The sequence below is a fragment of the Stigmatopora nigra genome, chromosome 7 (genome assembly GCF_051989575.1).
Source record: "Stigmatopora nigra isolate UIUO_SnigA chromosome 7, RoL_Snig_1.1, whole genome shotgun sequence".
NCBI classification, from domain to species: Eukaryota; Metazoa; Chordata; class Actinopteri; order Syngnathiformes; family Syngnathidae; genus Stigmatopora; species Stigmatopora nigra.
In genome coordinates this window covers 1,422,400-1,442,500 of record NC_135514.1, presented here as the reverse complement: position 1 = coordinate 1,442,500, position 20,101 = coordinate 1,422,400, and the positions used below count along the sequence as shown (strand labels likewise).

Genomic DNA, 20,101 nt, shown 5'->3' with positions numbered 1-20,101 from the left:
CTCCGCCATCACCACCAGGATGTACTGAAACATCACCAAGATGTATATATTAAACAGCAAAATACGGTAATGGATAAATTCCCAAGTTAGGATGCTCATACGCCAATGTTCTACAGTAATCGTGTATAGTACCCACCTTGTCTTTCTCCTCCCTGTCCAACTCCTCGGTAAGCAAGATTTCTCCATCCGCGTTGATCTGGAAGGGGAACCTCAGCTCTCTTTCTTTCTGTACTAGCCTGTAGATGGCGCTAGGCTCATTGGACTGGACCTAAAACCAGAAAGAGCGATGGGTAGTTTTGTTATTCAGCCTCAAACCTGGACATGGGTGTTTTCTTACCTCGGCAATGACTCTTGGGTAGGAGCCTTCCAGGTGCTCCTGAATGGTGATCGGGCCAGGGTTGACCCACAGGTTGGGTTGCACGGCAATGTGCACCCTGGTGTTGCCACTCAGCGCCGTGTCGGACTCTCCGCCCATGTCGTAGACCTTCACAATTAAGGTGTAGTCTGGATCCTCCAAGGGGTCCAGGTTTGTGCGTCTCATCTCTGATACCACAGAAGAAGACGATTGAGTTTTACAGGCTCAATTGTATTGTCGGCTATCACCGCCTATTCAGATTAAAACCATATTTTCTAAATGTAGTTTTGTAAATCCCAACAACTCCATTCTTGTGATTCCCTACAGTCAGGCAAGTGAACCAATGACACATTAATAAGTGACTTCAATGAAAGTTGGGTACGCACCTGCTTTTTCCACACAGGTGAAGAAGGGATTTTGTTCATACGGGATGGTAGGTGAGGGACAGTAGTTATTAAATTTCTCCTTTAGAGCATCGACACTTCGATCTTCCCCTCTGGCAAACAGGATCTTTTGTCTGGCATCGAGCAACTGCTCCCCTGGAATTACAGCGACATACTCAGTGACTCTACTTACATGAACTACTGTCATACAAGCTATTAGTATATGTCTTGAGATGGTTACGTTTTGACTTTTGTTTTGTGTGAACAACCTGCCATGGTAAGATACGGTCCTTCTGTGGGTGGGTACATCATTGTAGTTAAAGTCAAATAGGAGTTTTAACTTAATAATTAATTTCTGCTACACTTGCATGAAATTAATAAACTACTAAGAGTGATACAGTGAGCAAATCAGTCTCCCAGGATTGTGGTAGAATTGATTGGAAAACTGTGTTGGGTTTCAGTGTTGTGATTCTCAAAGTGTTACGGGCCTGAAGGTTGTGGCTATTTGTTACTAAAAAAAAAAAATCTAATGGCTTAGGCATTGAGTCTTACACATATGATTTCATTCATCCATCCATGTAGTTTCTTATTTAGCAAGGCCATTAGGACGTCTTTCTTTCTAAGTCTTACAGCTCTGATTGTAGTATTGATGCTCATATTATGCTAAATGTTTCTGTGATTTACTAATGCATCAGAGACATTTTGAATGTTTGTCACGATGGCAGTACTTAAAGATGATGTAGTGTTTTTTTAGAGTGTCAAATGTTCAGTAATATTAGATATTTAATGAACTGTCTCCATACAGCATGATTTGTTTTCATTCACGTGCTGCAAGTAATCAGTGCAAAATCTCACACGACATATTTAGGCAGTCTGCCTGCAATCAGTGTTTAATCTTGCTCTCACAAGAGGATCTGTTTAATCTGGTTTCACACTGGCACAGTGGTGCCAGATTATGGGCAGAGATAGACAGATTATACTGATATCCAGCCCTCTGCACGTGCGGCGGAGAAAACCCAGGAGGGCGTGGCCACACCTTGCTCCGTTGTGGAGATCTCCCCGGTGTTGGGATCCACCTGGAAAAGCAGAGTGTTCTGTTTGTTGGGGATCTGGCTGACCAGGCTGTACACTAGTTGAGCATTGGGAGTAGCTGGGTTGTCTTGATCCGACGCAAACACTCGTGTAAAGGGGACACCTGCAATTAGGAAAGGATTGCCCAATTGTCTTAGGTTGATTGTTCACCGTTGGCCTTCTAGAAGTAGAAGAACCCACCTGCTGGTGCATTCTCTCGAACCAAGACCGTGTAGTAACTCTGATTGAAATTGGGCGCGTGGTTGTTGACGTCCAACACATTGATGGTCACAAAAATCGGCCCTTCCTTAACCTCGTTGTCCACTAATGCTTCCACCTTGAAAATGAACGCAAACATTAAGAATGTCAATATCTACTGAAGTACATCTAGACTTTTTTGCCTCCATATGTATTATATAGTTTACCGCTATAATGTAGTTGTCATTGACGGACCAGTCCAATGTTTGGTCTAAGTAGAGCCAACCGTCAGCTGAGATTTTGAGCACATCGCTGCCTTCTCCGTTCAGCCTGAATGCGTTTACACCTGGTTGGTTCACCTGGAACTGTGCCAAAAAGATGAACAATCATTAAAGAGGAACAAAAGTCATGAAATTGGTCTCAGTGAGAAGTGACACTATGCCCTATGGGTCTAATTTTATTGGAAATAAAACTCAATGTTGGTGTTTATCCTTGTGAGGATAAGCAGTTCAGAAAATGTGTGTATTTCAATGTGAGATGTACCTGACAGAGGACATGTGGCACAGGTGTACCCTCTTGCACATCCAGCTGCAGATTTTCAAAAGGGACCTTCTTACCATCAAGACCTGACCCAGCAGCCTATAGTGAGTTTCCAAAGTAAATAGTACACAGTTAGGAGAATGTAGTTGGCAAATGTATTGAATTAATAAATAACATCCTAACTATTGTTGTTAGGGATTGGTCTTATGTTTTTTCCCCTCTGTGACCTGTCCATGGACGTATAAAACCCATAATGTTGACAAAACACTCTGGACCGGCAAAAGGACTCGCGGCAAGGCCCAAAAGGTAGCGGAAATGTTATCTATCGTAGATAAAGTTAAACTACTGGACATGTTAAGGGAAGGTAAAAGCTATGTGTCTGTAGGCATTAATGAAATAATGAATCTTCCTTCTGGCCTCTGTTCACATTGATGAGGATTTCTATCACAGGTTCTTTTACAATGTAACCCCCATAAAAAAACAAGGGTATACTGTATTACAGTTATTGATGGCAGTGATGGCGTTTTCTCTTGTGTACAGTACAATAAAAATGTTTTTTCATTGTAATATCCTGTTTTCGTTGTTTTTTTCAGAGGGTGGGAACAAATTAATTTATATTTAGTTCATTTCCATGGGAAACCTTGATTTGAGATATGAGTAAATCGACATACGATCTCAGTCCCAGAACACATTAAGCTCGTATCTCAAGTTATGACTGTGCAGTGACGTCACCCCCGCCATCGGGCTGCTTACACGTACTTTTACACACATCTACTGTATCGCAACCGCTTAAATGTGTTCTTTCTCTGTAAGTTTGGTGTATTTGACAGTAAACTTTGAAAAGTTTTTTAATTCTGGAATTCTAAAAACTGCCAATATTTGATGGTAGATGTATTCTTTATTGTTTGACAGATGTTTTTACAGTATACTGTTCTATCATTAAGCAAAGGAAGAGGTCAAAGGGCAACAAACAATCTTTTCACCATCAGTCAAGCAAGCAAGTTGAGTTATTGATTGAACAGGTACTATATGGAAAAAGTCTGGCCTTTCTTAGACAGGACGGGACAAAGGACACCTTCCGCTTCAGTGAATCAGCCGTGACTCACTTTAATAATCGCTTACGCCTTTTCTGGAAATGTCTTGTGTCTTTGTGAGAGGTTGTGTGTGCCTTTTGACATTTTCCTATGAATATGCAATGTCGCGTACTCACAGAGTGGAGCAGCAGTGCCAGAAGACACAGATGCACCTTGGGAGTCATCATCACACTCTATAGAAAAACAAGGAGGGCCGTTATTTGACGAAAATATGATCTTCAGAACATTTGAGGGATTTAGTTCCGATAGATATCTCATTGACCCCTATAGACGACCACAGACGTCCAATCCATTTTGAGTTAGACGTTTGGCATATAAATTAACGTTTGTTTGTAAACCGTAACTCTGGAAATCTATAACTAATTTGAAAGACTTCTTTTTTTAAGATAAGTTCTAAGTCAGTTGATTTCACTCGCACTACACTGCGCTATGTCAAATTTTTGCTCTCATGTCAAAGCCAAAGTGAATAAAAAGTCACCTTAAAGTAAACTGTACGTTTTCTACATTCTTTAAATATCAAACTTTCTCAATGATAATAATTTTTAGCCGTTTGACTCGGAGAAATCACATTTTTAATCTCATTTTAAATGACCAAAAATGGTTCCTTGTCTTATTAACTCATTCAAACTATTGTCAGCAGTTGACATCCAATACATTCTTAATTAGGGTTGAATAATCATCTTTCAATGCCATTGAGGGGGCTTGACGTCCAACGCATTTTGATGCTACAGAGTTATTTAGGCACACAGAGGTCGACAGATGTTTTTTTGCTCATCTGCATAAATTCAACACTTTAGTTTAACAAAAAAAAGTCATATATCGCACCACAACAATTCAATTATAATACTACGGACACATAAACATGACTCAAGTTCCAAGGAAGGGGGAAGTGCCCTAGATAGACAAGAGCGAAGGTGACATTGAGTGTCAACTAATGACCTTTATGTTTTAAAGTCACCGACTTAAAACACTCAACAATAAAGGCATCATTTTCCTCTTTTGGCACAATGCAATTGATTTGCTGGCTTTTCTTATGTGTAACTTGAGCAAACAGGCAAGGTCATTCTAAAGAAACAAGCGACAACATATGCTGAAAAAAACCTGCGTGAAGAAAATCGGCACTTTTAAAAAGGAGCAATATAATTAAATACATTCAAATGAAAATTCCTGTCGAAGAGAGTTTAATGTGACTTACCTTTCTCTGCCGAAATCCAGCCAGTCACTCCGAGAGCGACTGATGTCAGTTGTCATCCGGCCTGGTCAAACGTTAACCACACGTTAACCAGCTTGCTTTTATGGGATCTAATCATTGTCTAATCAGTCCTGAGAATGGCAACGGCAACCAGGAAGGAAAAAAGGAGGAAACACTGTAAGTACTCCTATATTACTTCACTGTGCTGCTTTATACAATATTGTTACATATCGCTACATTTAAGTCTGTTTTATGAGGGCTGTGTGGTAGTAAAATAAGAATTTGAAATCCAATATAAAGGTTCTAGTTATATATATATATATATATATATATATATATATATATATATATATATATATATATATATATATATATATATATATATATATATATATATATATATATATATATATATATATATATATATATATATATATATATATATATATATATATATATATATATATATATATATATATATATATATATATATATATATATATATATATATATATATATATATTATACACAACCCATGTGTGTGTGTGTGTATGTATATACATTTTTTCAATTTCAAAAATATTTCTTATTTGTTACAGGAACATTATATACATTCAATTATTCATTATCTTCCTATGGCCTGATGTCCGCTTATGATGTGGACATTTTTTTTCTCAAAAACTACATCTTGTAAAAGATAATTATTTGCTTTTACACTTATCAGGTCCCAATTAGCTTAAATATCAAAGAGAAAATAAAAATGCATGCCTTGCAAGACTCTGGGTCTTAGGATGTTACATAAATTCAGGTTTCTACCAATTTCATAGTAATGAGTCATAACAAATGACTAGTGACAACAGTGATTTTTTTCTTCTTCTCCAAAATCTGTTGCTTTCCTATTGTCACGTTATTGGGGTTGGTGGATGGGTGTATTTTCCCTGTGTATGCATTTTTGCCTGATGTGTCCCTCTCAGCTTACCCTTCCCTTCTGTGACCCTGATGTTTGTGATTTTTCATCAGCCCCTGTCTGTGTATATAAACCCTGCGTTCTGGCATGTTAGGTTATGGGAGTATTGTTTCGTGTTTACTGTACGGTAAGTCATGTTTCTCCTATTCAACATTGTGTGTCTACCCCGGTTAGTTTTTATTTTGTTCACCTTGTCCCAGTTTTGTATTACTTTCCGGCATGGTAAATTAACAAGAGGAATATGAACACATTTGGACACATTTTTTGCACACGCAATGTACTTCCAGGGTAACATTTTACACAGTAGCTAGCAGCAGACTGCTAAAATGCTTTTTTGTAAACATTTGGGGCTTAAAAATAGAGCTCACCCTTATTCTCAACTGTATCCCAAAAGATAAATTGACCGCCACTAGTGGGCCGCTTCCTCTAAAATTTTCCATTAACTACAATGGATGATAAGGCCGCACGCCATCAATGGCGGTAATGGATCAATCACAGTGATCGCCCATGAACAATTGACCTGGACTGCCCCCACTCATCATTTGTACGCCTCCAAACAGCAGCATGGTTATCTATCAAAAATCTTGCAGAGGCGGATGGACAAAGCGACGACTGTGAATCCTTAACGGCGGGTGAATGAGTCACCGTTTTGATAGCAGCAGGGCTGCTTTAACACAAGCCGCGGCTGTCGATGCCTCGCGCTAAAGTGGCCAATTGCGTGCGACAACACCTTCTGCTCAACAAGTTGAAGAGAAAGCCTCCAGTTCTTACTACATACTTCTGGCATTATCAGGTTGTTCAGTTACATAGATGTCCTACAAGCGATGTTACCTCGGCAACATGTTCATTCCCCCCAAAATCCCCCCCACATTTTTCCAACAATGGTCGCAATCATCATGTCAAACCGCAAAACCAATACACCCTCACCACCTAATCGCAAACTAATTGGGTGTTTGAAATATTCACTGTAACATTATTATCACCCATGAGTCATGTGTCACTGTTATTTATAGTGCTTCCCATGTAACTACATTATGTCAAAAGTGAGTCATACGTGAGAACAAAGGAGACTTTGTCTGATAATGAGATCCTTTTATTTAAAGAAGTAACACGGTAAGCTACATACAAGTGGTAACGTGACACAATTTTGTCAATATGATACGCAAAAAAATAAAAAATAAATATATATACATACATACAAAAGCAAAACTCAAACACCTATAAACCTTTCACTCATACCCCTCTATCACCCTCAATAAGAAACACTCATTCTCACATAAACCCACTTAAAAACACTCTCATATAATTAAATAAACTTCCAAAGATGCCAACTTTCTTATGACAAAAAAATGGATTTTTCCTAAAAAAAATGGTCCCACGCATAAAACAAAACAAATTGCACCAAAATACCTAAAACACTAAATCCATATTTTGGAAAAAAATGTCACATCTAACCCCTCCTCCCATAGATTTTTTTTTCTTTTGACAATAAAAATGTTGTCCCCCCTCCAAAAACCTAAAAAAAATTCTATCCCAAAACGACAATATAAATTGGCCAAAACACCCAAGAACCTGTCACACACAGCCACCAAATACACTTTCTTAAAAAAACTCTCACACAGAAAAATATCCTATATACTCAACTTTATCATTCCCACGCAAGACATGAATCCACACAGAACAAAAATTTTCCCACATACACCAAAATCTCTATTATACGCAAAACCAAGTTGAGGCATTTTAGTGTGTGTAGTGGATAAACGTTAGTGTTGACCAATACCACACTTCTAACAGAATTTGCATGTCTCATCTCATTTCATTTTTTCAACCGCCTTATCCCCACTAGGGTCGGGGGGGGGGGGGTTGCTGGAGACAAGCTCAGCTGACTTTGGGCCAGGGGCAAAACAACCATTCACGCTCACACTCATCCCTAGGGGCAATTCAGAGTGTCCAATCAGCTTACCAAGCATGTTTTTGGAATGTGGGAGAAAACCAGAGTACCCGGAAAAAACCCACGCAGGCCCGGGGGGGACATGCAAACTCAACACAGGTGGACCGGCCTGGATTTGAAACTAGTTCCTCCAATGTGAGGCCACCAGGTCGCCCAGAATTTTTTCTCCATTAAAAAAACATGTTTTTTTACACAATTAAAGCATCAATAGACAGGCTAGGTTGAACACATACTATGAGAATTATATTAAACCTCGTTAGTTCATGAGCTGACTGTAAACAGAATATACTGGCGTCTCCTCCATCCAAGTGTTCTTGAACGCCCCGCATCGTAGCGTTTGTTTTTTTTCCACCAGTCCTTTAGCTGAGTGTCAATCATTGTCCTACAGAACAGACAAGTCATGGCAGGATTTGGACTTGAGCCAAAACGCCACACTGGGATTGTTCCTTGCCACCATTTTGTCGAGGAAACGCTTGGCCTTGGTAGGGAGGCTCTCTCGGCGGGGACCCCCAAAACCCTTCCGGCCACGTTTGCCATCCTTGGAGTCCCTGCGCAGACGTAGTTGGCGCACGATGCCGCAGAAGGCTTCCCACACGTTGTGCTGCATGGCGGCGGAGGTCTCGATGAACTTGCAGTCGAACACGGTGGCGCAGGCACGGCCCTCTGGGGACACCACACCACCGTTAAGCTCTCAATTCATGCATTTTTTGAAAGATCTAGAAGCCAAGGGCTCTCACCATTTGTGGAGACCTCCCTGCGTCGTACCAGATCACACTTGTTGCCCACCAGGATGATGGGCGTGTGTTGGGCGGGGCGCAGGCGGCGGAGGCTGATGCGCAACTCCGACGCCCGTAGGAAGGACGCTCGGTCGGTGATGGAGTAGAGCAGCAGGAAGGCGTCGCCCGACTGCATGTGATGCTCCTGAGCCAATTCGGTGCCACACTGCAGAACATACATGGGATGATTGGAGTGTTTAGAGGTTGGGGTCCGGGTGCGCTTACACTCCTAGCAACCCCCCCTAATTTACGGCCCTGATTCTGGCCTTGGTTTTACTCACCTCTGCATCCCACGTGTCCAACAAAACAATTGTTGCAGCCTCTCCGTCAACGTCAAACTCTCTTTCGCGGACCTCATCTGATGGGAAATGAAAACAAAGATTCTGGGATTTTAATGAATGAATTTGCAGCAAAGTTCTGGTTTAATCTTTGCATTCACAATGTGAGCTGAATTGATTTGATAAAATTGTAAGGGAGCAAACTACAGTTAATACATAAGGTTCAGTGGAGCTCTATTGCCACCAGATGGTGTATCACATTTTTTTGTATTCTAAGGCACAACTAAAATCATTTATTGGCCCCTTATGTATGAATTTTTGCTGTGGTTAACGACCTTGGCCCTCTTTTGTTAGAGCCTGTTCTGGGAAAGTGCTTAAGACATGTTCAACAAAAACATACAAATGAACAATTAATAAGGCAATGATTACAATGTTAAAAGATAAAGTTGTTTTTTCTTGCAAGTGTGTGGTGGTTTTGAGTCTTAGAGTTTGATAGGGTTTTGTGAGTGAGTTTTTGGGCAATGTGAAAGTTTTTGAGTGATACTTTATTGGTTTTAAGTGATTTTTTTTCTGCATGTGCATTTTATTGATGGGCTATTGAGTTTTTTAGTGTGTGTTGGACAGTCTTTAGTGAGTTGATTGTGTGTGTATGTGTGTACATAAGTGTGTTTTTGTTGGTTTATGCCAGAGCCGTTATCAGAAAAATTGGAAATTTTAGCCTGATTCACACAAATGGTGAGCATTCCTAAATTGACAACCTCCATTATCTCATTGGCTACCATGGAAAGCAAGAAGGGATGTCCCAGTGCTCATTTTTAAAATTGTGCTCTAACCCGATGTATTTTCAGTCTTTTTTGACAATATGGATTCAATAGTTTTACTAAAAGAGATTGACTTGACTTTAGGGCACGAGGAGACATACAAAAGTTGGACGAATTAGGAGTGGAACCCAGGACCCCAGATTTTGGAAGCCAATGCTCTAACCACCCGCTATAGATTCACATTTGAACCCTAACCCAATCCCAGAGTGCATGCGATGTAAGCCACATTGCAGTCCCAGTTAGAATTCAAAATCTTTGGTGAAAACATGACATGACTATTGATTTCCAAATATATCAGGCTGATAAACTCTAACTAAATCAACACTTCCTTGAAAGAATAAGTCTGACTTCCAAAATCAACATGCAATAATGTCATAGGATGTCTTTGAAATCTGTATTAGAATTACAAGGAGTAGATGAGCTAGATCTATGATGATCAAAGTGTTTCTAATAGAATGATGCATGTCGATAACTCACCACTCTATTTGACTTACAGCTGGTGATGATTCACTGAAGCTGTGGGTGGACGCAACAGATTTCAAAGGTACTGTCAGTGTGTGTTTGTGTGTGTGTGTATATGTTGTGGATTTTGACAAGTGGCAGTGTTTATGGAATGTGTAGTTTTTGTACAATGTTCTTCCGCATCGGTGAACTTTGGGGTTAATAGGTACGTATTGTATCTTATTTTGTGAGGGTGAGCTACTTTTTGGGTCATGTTATTAAGTTTTGCTGTATTGCAATCGGGAGGTTTGGAGTCGAAGGCGGATATTTTAGGGCCATTGACAGCAATAGACGTTCTGTCCATGGAGGGGGAGGAACAATCTCTAATGGATTGGACGTCTATCACTGTCAGGATAAACTATAGCATCATATTAAAGCGGTTACAACAAAATAAAAGTATAAATATACCACAGAATTATTTTTAAAGCACCCCTATTTGTAGCCAGGAAATTGTAAACAGAAAACATGGAATTAGTTTAACATTTAAAGGATTCCCCAAAAGTGAAAATGATTGAAATGAAATCTAGATTTGTTTTCACCTCCGCACAACTCGCAGTCTTCGCTGTCCATGCTGTCCGCCGCGCCAGAGAAAATGCAGGCGAAGGCGCTCTTGCCGACCCCGCTGCCTCCGAGCAGGACCACCCGGTAGGGAGCGGGCGAGTCGGCTGAGATTACCGAATCGGACGAGGAGGACCAGCTGGAGCGACAGCTGCCTCCGCCGTCCGACTCCCCGGTGGATCCGGCCGACTTGGAGCGGGAGACGCAGGCGGGGGCGCGGGTACGGGTGAGGACCCCGGTGGGGAGCAAGTGGCTACCCGGGTCGCAGATGCTCCAGCGATGGAGCTCGCTCTGGAGGCGGAGGCTATGCCGGCGCATGCTGGACATCATCCTTCCAAAGCAGGAAACCTCCAAAATCCCAAATCAAAACGTGGGGAAACTAGCCAAAGTAAACTCACTACTACAAATTGGTCTTAAAATCACTACACTTGCGAATGAGATGAGTTGAAAAAGATGTCGTCAGTGCGCCTGCTGTCATCTCAGTCAATCCTGAAATGTAGCCGGGATTTCCCTGCATGTTTATAGGAGGAGGTTCTCCTCTCTCACTCGGTCACTGGAAGGGGGGAGTAAGAGGGGGATTTGCAGTGGGGCGTTGCTAAGGACTTGCTAGCAGAAATTGCAACTGTACAGATTAAAAAAACACCTAGAAATAAGTAATAAAAGTAGATGTCAAAGAAAAAAGGAAGCTGGCAGATAATAGATGTGCTTAAACGTCCAGATCAAAAAACATTGAACGTCTATCAATGGGGTGTGAGTGGTTAGCACATTGGCCTTGCAGTTCTGGAGACAAGGGTTCGATCCCTGGTCAGGCTTGTGTGTTTTTTTTCTTCTTCTGAGTACTCTGTTTTCCCCCCACATCCCAAAAACATGCTTGGTAGGCTGATTGAAAACTCTAAATTGCACCGACATATGATTGTGAGTGTGAATGGTTGTCCGTGTCCTAGTGCCCTGTGATTGGCTGGTGCATTATTGCCCGGGGGGCCCTGAGCGACTGCACCTGACTGCAATCCCCTGATTGTACTTGTAGGACACTAGATTGGTGAAAAGGTGTCGTCTTTATGGGTTGGAATGAAAACCTGCACCCACAGTGGGCATTTGTGCAATAGTTTGCCCACCCCCTTGCTCTAGAAGGATTCGTACGCTAATGTAAACACACTATAATGGCTGACAGATCCCAAATGGAGATAGATGCTTACTCTTTATGATTACACAACGTATGCATGAATAGATGAAAAGGTTGCATGGATTTGCTTTTATCCACACATAACACTTGGAAATCTGCCTTGCAATCATTCACGCTGCATGTTCTTTTCACATCAGGGATGTCAGCACCAATGGATTTCCATACTAATTTGTGTTGCCAAGGTAAAAGAAGAAAAAAAAGACCTGTGACAGTCCTCCTTTTCTACCCTTTCTTTCATGACTTTTCATGAGGAGCTCTCGAGAAAGCAGAAGTTTTGTGTCCTATCCGAGGTGCAAAAATCAATCCATATGTAATTTGGTGCAGTCATACAGTCTTAAACATACTAAAGTATCTTCCTAAACAGATTAGCAAGTTTATGAGTTATGTGGGGGGGAAATAATGACGCAAATCCAATACTATTGTGATATGGCAGTCTTGTATGTACAGGGTGACCCAAAAAGATGTGTATTTCTATTTTGACTTTGATTAAAAAGCTATTTATTTCAAATTACAACCACCCATTATTCAGTTTATGGAAGACCATTCACCAGAGTTTCAGCTATTTCTGTCAATTTTTAGTCAAATTATGGCTTTCCCAAGATGTGTTCCAAATATCCACCATTCCGTTGCAAGCAAACCTGTACTCGTCTGACAAAGTTGTCAATCACTTTTACACACTCCTCTTTCGTGATGGCTCTTTTTTTTTGTTTTTTTTGCTGAAAACGATCATCCATAGGTTCACCTTTCACGTCCTGCAACAGAAAAGATATTCGTTAAAAAATGGATTTTTTATTCGAATAAAATTTGGGTACGCATCTTTTTGGGTCACCCTGTATGTGTATATGTGTATGTATGTGTATTATGTAAGCATAAAAACTTGAAAAGTTCACTGTGTATGACACTGTGGTGGCATCTACCGTGTTTTATGCAGTGGTCTGTTGGGGAAGTGGGAGCACGGAGAGGGACAGGAACAGGCTGAACAAGCTGATCAGGAGGGCCAGCTCTGTTCTGGGCTGTCCTTTGGACTCTGTGGAGGAAGTGGGAGAGCGGAGGATGCTGACCAGGATGAGGTCCATCATGGACAGCACCTCCCACCCCCTGCACGAGTCGGTGGAGTCCCTTCGAAGTTCTTTTAGCAGTAGACTGCGGTACCCTCACTGCAGGAAGGAGCGCTTCCGCAGATCCTTCCTCCCATCAGCTGTCAGGCTCTTTAACCAAAAAATGGCTGTGGGTTAGGACCTACTGAATTCTGATATAGTATAGATGTGCTTCTATATATATGTATGTGTATGTATATATATATCTCAGCAACACGGTTACTTATTCATATATTTATTCATGTATTTAATTATTAACTTATTTATTACTGATTTATTTATGTCTAAAATGTATTGTTCTGTGTCTGTATTCTCATCCTCTTGCTACTGCAACAAAGAAATTTCCCGAATACGGGATGAATAAAGTTATCCAATCCAATCCAATCAACCCATCAAAAGTAGAGAATATTAGAATGTAACCCAATGCAATTCATTCATGTTATCAGCTTCTTATTTATTTATTTTTGTAAAATTTCTGAACCAGATTAGATTTAGCCGAGCGAGAGCTCTCAGCAGCATTTCGTTAATGGCTTGGAAAAGTACCCAGTGCAAGTTTATGAATGACCCAGTATTCAGCCGCTTCATTGGTCGCTCTCACGAAGGTCAATGATGCGCCCATCCATAGTGGCAATGACTTGACTTATTTGTTCCTTGTCGTGGGCAGGTTGCCGACAAATCACGACAACCTAAGCGTAGAGACCAAATCCAGTAATAGAATGAATAGGCTTTCAAATTAAAAGTTTCTTTCCCCCCTCGTTCACGTGGCAAAAATCAGCTTTTACCTCAACGCGGTTTTACAGAGCCATTACACTAATTGTGGGATTACTCGACAGTTGTTTGTGTTGTGCAGCCCAAGCGTATCGGGCAACGTGGTCTCATCCACGGCACCCTCCTGCTCCCATTTCATCTCGTTGACAGATGACGGGGTCGACGTTAAATCCTAGTTAAGTGCTGGAGCACGAGCGGGGTCGAAAGGCTTTCAGTATGGCACGTTGGCGGAGGCGTACGGTGGATTGTTTAGACGGACAGCCGCATAAAAATAACTGCAGTGTTCTGTCCCACATGCTGGGAAAGTCAACATGGGGACAAAACAGCTCTCGGCGAGCACACCATGTTCTGGGGTGCTCATTTTCTCTTAAAAGACAAACCATAATATAAACACAGTCTGTCCCAGGGTCAAACTGTTACCGTAATTGTGTAAATGCACCAGAAATTGTTGAAGAGGGGAAAAATTACATGAAATGTGCTTGTTATTCTTAGGCTGCCTTCAAGTTTTTTTATTTTTTTATTTTTAAACTGTGCCGATTGTTGTTGTCACGTCAAGCTCACAGTTCTGGGGTTGAGGGTTGGATCCCGGGTTAGTCCTCACTGTGTGGAGTTTGCATGTTGTCCCCGGGCTTGTATGGGTTTTCTTTGGGTACTCTGGTTTCCTCCCACATCCCAAAAACATGCAGTTTGCACACTAAATTAACCCTCAGTTTGAGTCAGAGTGTGAATGGTTGTTTATCTTGTGCCCTGTGATTGGCTGGCCACCCATTCAGGGTGTCTCCCTCCCTGGTGCTCAAAGATAGCTGGGATAGGCTCCAGCACCCCCCATGACTTTAGTGAGGATAAGTGGTTTAGAGAAGCTACAAACTGTGAGGCTGACGCGCCAACCACTCGTCCGCCGAATAACTAAAATGTGACGAGGATAATATTTACTAAGAGGAAAAATTAAAAGGGCAGCCAAAAGCAAAGCTGCATTCAAGTGATTATGTCGTTTTTTGGTGTTAAAGGATTGACTTTGTTTTATCTCCACAGGATTGGTCACAGAAACCCAGTCGATCTGCATGATGGACACAAGTCTTAGGCCAGATGTCCTTCCTGACAAGACACACACAAGCAGGATTTGAAACAAGGTATTAAGAGGGAAACAAATTAGATCTGGACAGTATCGGCATCAGATGACATTACTAAGCCAGGTATCGGGAGGCAAAAAGTGTATTATTGCAACACTAAAAAGATATATTTTTGTTCAATAGCAAGTACAGTAATCCCTCGATTATCGCGGTTAATGTAGACCAGTTATAAACAAAAAAACGTGAAAAAAAATATAGAATTTTTAAAAATGTTTCATTTCAATGCTGAATCCTAGTAGCAGCGTGGATTTTAACATTTGTATGTACTTACAAAAAATGTGTAATTAAATAAAAAAGAAAAATTCCCCCATAAAAAAAAAAATGCCATGCCGTGAACCCACCATATTCGAGGGATTACTGTATTTCACATAATGTGCCGCCCCTTCTGGAATATAGACACATGGTTGTCAGTGGGTGAAGGGCAAAGTCCGGCGTGGACAGAAGGAGCGTGTATGAATACGAGACAGGCTGTTAGAGCCGCGAAGGCCAATGTCCCCACCGAAGGACGGTTGCCCTTTTTGTCCCTCAATGAGATGACGACCGTCAGCCTTCGCCATTGAAGCGGCAGACGCTAAATGATATGCGAGTGCTATGTGCGATGCACGTGTCTCTAAGCTCCAGCAGCTTAAATGTCAATGATTCTTCTGCATGTGATGGTGAATGGGGAGGGTTAAGACCAGGAGCTTGGCCTGACAGCCTTCGTTCATTCAGAGATCCATATTCAATTTGTCATTTGGTCTTTCATCAAAAAAAAAAACTGGACCCCCCCCCCCCCCCCCCTCCCCTAGTAGTGGAGGTATTCATTCCAACACACAGGGGAGGTCCTTTCACCGACAAGCTTAAAAAGACGGGATTGACTGAAGAGCTTTACGACAGAATCCATCTCATCGAGCCATCGCTGCCCGACACATTATTTGGATCAATCGGACGGGCGGGCTGGTGTTTGTCTGACACGTGTTCGTAGCAACGATGAAGCACTGGGACCAAAAAAAAAAAAACAAGAGAAAGAGCTCTGAAACAAGCTGCTCTCCATCACGAGGGGCTAGAAACTTTTCTGCCCCACTTTCCCAGAGAGGCAGACACACCCAAACAAACAAATTCATACCTAAAAAAAAAAAGCTTGTCAATGTAATTTCATAGCATATTCTGTAATACATCAATGTCTACCCTAAGGCCATAAATAATAGTGCAGAGTTTTTTAAAAGTCCAAAAAGATACTAAACTAAAGCCATAAAAACACTGTCCCTACATCGTGGTTGTTCACCTATTGCGGCAGGTTTTGAAACGTATTAACTGCAATAAATGAGGTGATATTATATTCTATTGATGTGAATTATAAGGATTTATGAGCCAAAAAAAAGGCAGGCTATCAGGTAAATGCATCTCTTGCTCCCAACTCACAAATTAAGAGCTTACCAAAACACAAACAGGCTCGTCTATTGGAATATGACACTTTGAGGACTTCCACAAAGAGTAAAATAATATTTAGTACTGAGTGGGTGTGATTTACAACATTTAGTAACTTATCCCACTAACAGTAAAATCATCTGAGACACTGTTTACATGCTTCTGTGTTGCTATTTTGATAGCAACAAAGATGGAAATGTCCTCAGCAGTTTACAACTGTCTTAAATACATGTACGAGAATCAAAATAATTTTCTTCACGACTGTGTTTCGAAGAATGTGGCATTGTTTGGTAATATTTCTGAGAATTTAAAACACTGTAGAGATGACACCATGTGAGGTATTCATGGTTAAAATAAAAATGATCATTAATAGCAATAATTTGCATTTAAAAATGCTATCCTTCTTCAAATACATCAATTGACTTTGGATCATTCGCATTCACTGTCATACCTAGGAACAATTTGGAGTCTTCAACCAGCCTACCAAGAATCGATGCGAGGATTACCCGGAGAAAAACCCACACAGGTAGGTCAGAACTCACCTGGATTTAACAATCTTTCACAATGCGACTACATTCGGACGTGCTAACAACATCAATTCCTTAGTGATGATTAGTAGTGAGCTTTTCAATATCTTAAATATACCCAAAGTATTACCACTAGGGAATTATGGTTAATAATTTGGTGAGTTAATGGAGCCACTATAATGAGAAAAGTCAAAGATCCCAGAAACCTAGTTATTACACAAGAAAATTACCTAATAGAGTGGCCTAGTGGTGGTCAAATACATAATAATGAGCTTTTTTTTATGTAACAACACCATTGAATTGAAACCATACGCAGAACACGCGCCAAAGCGCATGCAACTCCCACGCATCTGCGTATTGGTGAGCGGCGGGCGCTAGCAAATAAGGTCGGCGAGTGTCCCAAAACACTGAATTGTTGTGACTCATTTGACCGCCATGCAGGGTCACAGCATGAGAATGTTTCGCCACGGGAAAACTGTCATCTCACCGCAAAACACTTGAAAAGTAGGAGACATTAAACTGCATTACTCTAAATTGATGCTTTGTATAAACTCTGCACACACATTTGTTAAACATGCCTCCTCATCCCCGAAGATAAACTGCTGTCAATGTTACCATAGATGGTCACAAAACAACCTCTGCATGAGCAGTACATGAGTCCTGCAATAATAGAGGTGGAATAATTCATGTTTGATAATCCTTTCGATTACAAACAACTCTTTAGATTTAATAACTCTTATAGGGCATATTTTACTAAATGCTATTTGAACTAAAACACAAAAGAAAAGGATAGATTAAAAAATTGCAATTATTATTGATTTAAAAGGGAGAAAGTCAGGAAATATAATATATGTACAACTATAATCTTCATTTCAATTTGATCCTAAAACAGAAAGACGGCACTTATGATGTATTTTCTCGGGCCGCACAAAATGATGCGGCGGGCCAGATTTGGCCCCCGGACCGCCACTTTGATACCAATGAGATCGAGACTATGAAATTTCTAGAATAAATAAAATTAATTCAACTGTTGATGGGGGCCACAACCACAGTATAATTTTTAAAATATATATTTAAAAAATAATTATTCTTATTCTTGATTAAAAATAATAATGCAAGTATAGGTGATTACATCATATTGTCGGCCACAATATTAACATTAGGCAATTGTGGACATTCAGGGCCTGCAAGGACTAAAAATATCTGAATCACAGACTGATGTTAATTATAAATCAATTTAAATTTAATTTCAATTTGTCTGTCAGCTTCCTTTCATTGCCTTTTCCCTGATTGCGCTGCTTTCGGATGTGTTTTAACATTTATGCATTTAACCAATCACATTTCAGCCATCATGTGTTGCCAGGGTCAGAAATCTACATGTAGATCAGTTCTGATAGAATAAGCATCCATAAAACCGTTGTCACAGCCAATCACACTGAAGAAGGTGATGTGAAATGCATATACAAATAGACACAAAAAAATACTACATTGTTTTCATCATAAAGTGTATAAGTCTAATATACGTTATCATCTAAAAAATGTGTGTCTATCTTTAAGGCGCATGACTGAGGTTAGAGTTCAGATGACCGCCATTTTTCAAAATGGCAGATGCGTCGGCAGCCACGGCGCTAGTAAACTGCAGAGCAGCTTAGAAGGTACGATTTACCAAAGAAAGACCAGTTAAAACTCTCCCAGGACAATGCAAGGCATGTGGTACGTTGTCATTTGGGTATTTTGAAGCCCCATGTCTTATTTTTAGAGTGATTTTTGACGGTAGCATGCTACTCTCGCGTGCTGTAGCCCCATGTGGATGGAAACTGAAAAATGTTTGCTAACAAATTGGCTACATTCCATTACCTCTAGGTCTTTATGCTTAAAAATAAATCATTCCATTGTGTGTTTCAGTTCCTCAACGAGCACAGTGTGCTGGGAAACATGGAGAATGTCATCAAAAAAGAGCAGCTTGTCGATGCCATCACGAGCTGTCTGTCAGTAAAGTAAGTCATTTTAAAATAATACTAGTTTCTACTTCCTCTGTTTGTTTAATCATTAAATATCAGCATTCGGCTTTGCTCGGTTAGCTTTTTTTTAGTATGATACATTTGAAATTTGAATGAAAACACTAACTGGTTTGTTATTGATTTTTAATAGTAAGGCACCCGTGTGGTTAACTCGCATATACAAGTGCCATTAATGGAGGTGCAAGGAATGAATGGTACACTTGTCGAATGAATATAACTACCCTAGGCTTGAACCTTTTTATTTTTAGTTTTGAACGTGGTTGTGACAAAGCATAACAGACATTCATTCAACAATAGTCCCAGCGGGTAATTTTTGACTCGAGTTTAATTAAACATATGGTAGAATAACCATTTTTCCTCGATGTAAGAAGAGAAAAATGAAAGCATTGATGACTTGATTTTTATTTAAAACAAAATTGATTTGAAAGGTTTGACTAAAAAACATCCAGGATGGAATAACATGGCAAATGAATGTGGGTCATTTGTACATCACAATGGTTAAATAAGCAATCACAAAATCATGCTGTGGTGTTTGTTAGAGCTTTAAATTATTTTCATGTAATGTGTACTAAATCTATTCAATTTGTATCTTTCTTCTCTTCAGGCTTCACCCGGGTTTACCAAATCAACACTAAAGAAAGGTGACAAGACAAACTTCCCCAAAAACGATGACCCGGTGAACTGCTGGTAATAAGGGGACATTGAAGTTTTTGACAACAACATCCCCTCAGGTACTTGTCCTTTTACAGCAGGGTTCTCCAACACTGGTCCTGGAGGGCCTTTGTCCACTAATGTTTTCCATATCTCCTACCACACATTTGAATGAAAGGATCCTGATTAATTCATTTGTGTGTTGGAGTAAATTGAAAATAGACTGGATAAGAAGCAGACAAAAAGCCCCAGTCATGTGCGCTTCAATGTCTAATATTTCCAATTTTTTGTTCCCCCTTAATGTTGCTTGCCTTCTTTTGCAGTGAGATGAAGGCCTGTTGATAGAGCAAAAAAAAGAGTTGGCACTTGAGTGGCATTATGGGAAGGGCCTCCCTGGTGGGTGGGTATCCTTTTAATGATGATAGAAAACATACTTTGTTATTTTAGTCAAATTTTGACTTAACTAGTCTCTTGGCTTGTTTTTTTTTCTTTCAGACAGGGAAGAGGATTTTTCATCCATTTACTGATGGACAATTGCACTGCTTATTTTTAATTGCTGGCTGGCCTATGTGAGCATATCTGGAAAGTCCCCTTTTGTGGAAAAATACAAATTCTTGAATGGTACACTTGTC

General features: G+C 40.4%; 2 protein-coding genes and 1 long non-coding RNA gene across 4 annotated transcripts in view; 1 reads left to right on the top strand and 2 right to left on the bottom strand.

The window, feature by feature from the left end:
• Window positions 1–4,939, bottom strand: part of cdh17 (cadherin 17, LI cadherin (liver-intestine)) — a 12,561-nt gene extending 7,622 nt beyond the window's left edge. The window contains 10 exon segments of the mRNA XM_077721018.1: window positions 1–24; window positions 137–268; window positions 338–543; window positions 742–894; window positions 1,775–1,933; window positions 2,011–2,146; window positions 2,235–2,372; window positions 2,551–2,646; window positions 3,758–3,814; window positions 4,837–4,939. The exon segment at window positions 1–24 is cut by the window's left edge and continues 127 nt beyond it. Coding sequence (XP_077577144.1) covers window positions 1–24; window positions 137–268; window positions 338–543; window positions 742–894; window positions 1,775–1,933; window positions 2,011–2,146; window positions 2,235–2,372; window positions 2,551–2,646; window positions 3,758–3,808 — 1,095 coding nt within the window. The 5' untranslated portion in view covers window positions 3,809–3,814; window positions 4,837–4,939.
• Window positions 1–20,093, top strand: part of LOC144199402 (uncharacterized) — a 26,904-nt gene extending 6,811 nt beyond the window's left edge. Inside the window, exons 4-12 of one of the 2 annotated variants that reach the window (XR_013326900.1) lie at window positions 4,857–5,010; window positions 10,123–10,170; window positions 14,766–14,863; window positions 16,726–16,796; window positions 18,355–18,452; window positions 18,703–18,794; window positions 19,423–19,505; window positions 19,793–19,869; window positions 19,965–20,093. This is a non-coding gene — a long non-coding RNA (uncharacterized LOC144199402). Of the gene's footprint in view, window positions 1–4,856; window positions 5,011–10,122; window positions 10,171–14,765; window positions 14,864–16,725; window positions 16,797–18,354; window positions 18,511–18,702; window positions 18,795–19,422; window positions 19,550–19,792; window positions 19,870–19,964 lie in introns of both variants that reach the window. The other variant, XR_013326901.1, reaches the window with a different exon arrangement.
• Window positions 6,889–11,199, bottom strand: gem (GTP binding protein overexpressed in skeletal muscle). Its single transcript, XM_077721017.1, has 4 exons — window positions 10,667–11,199; window positions 8,809–8,885; window positions 8,489–8,693; window positions 6,889–8,414 (listed from the first exon to the last, which is right to left on the bottom strand). The coding sequence occupies exons 1-4, from the start codon at window positions 11,013–11,015 to the stop codon at window positions 8,134–8,136; spliced, it is 912 nt and encodes a 303-aa protein (XP_077577143.1). The 5' UTR covers window positions 11,016–11,199; the 3' UTR covers window positions 6,889–8,133.
• Window positions 20,094–20,101: the final 8 nt, after the last annotated feature.

Excerpts from the sequence above, each read along its gene's own strand:
- gem (XM_077721017.1), bottom strand. The coding sequence starts at position 11,015 with ATGATGTCCAGCATGCGCCGGCATAGCCTCCGCCTCCAGAGCGAGCTC. Across the intron at positions 8,886-10,666 it reads AGACTGCGAGTTGTGCGGAG|ATGAGGTCCGCGAAAGAGAG; the intron begins GTGAAAACAAAT and ends ATTTCCCATCAG. Across the intron at positions 8,415-8,488 it reads CAGGGAGGTCTCCACAAATG|AGGGCCGTGCCTGCGCCACC; the intron begins GTGAGAGCCCTT and ends TGGTGTCCCCAG.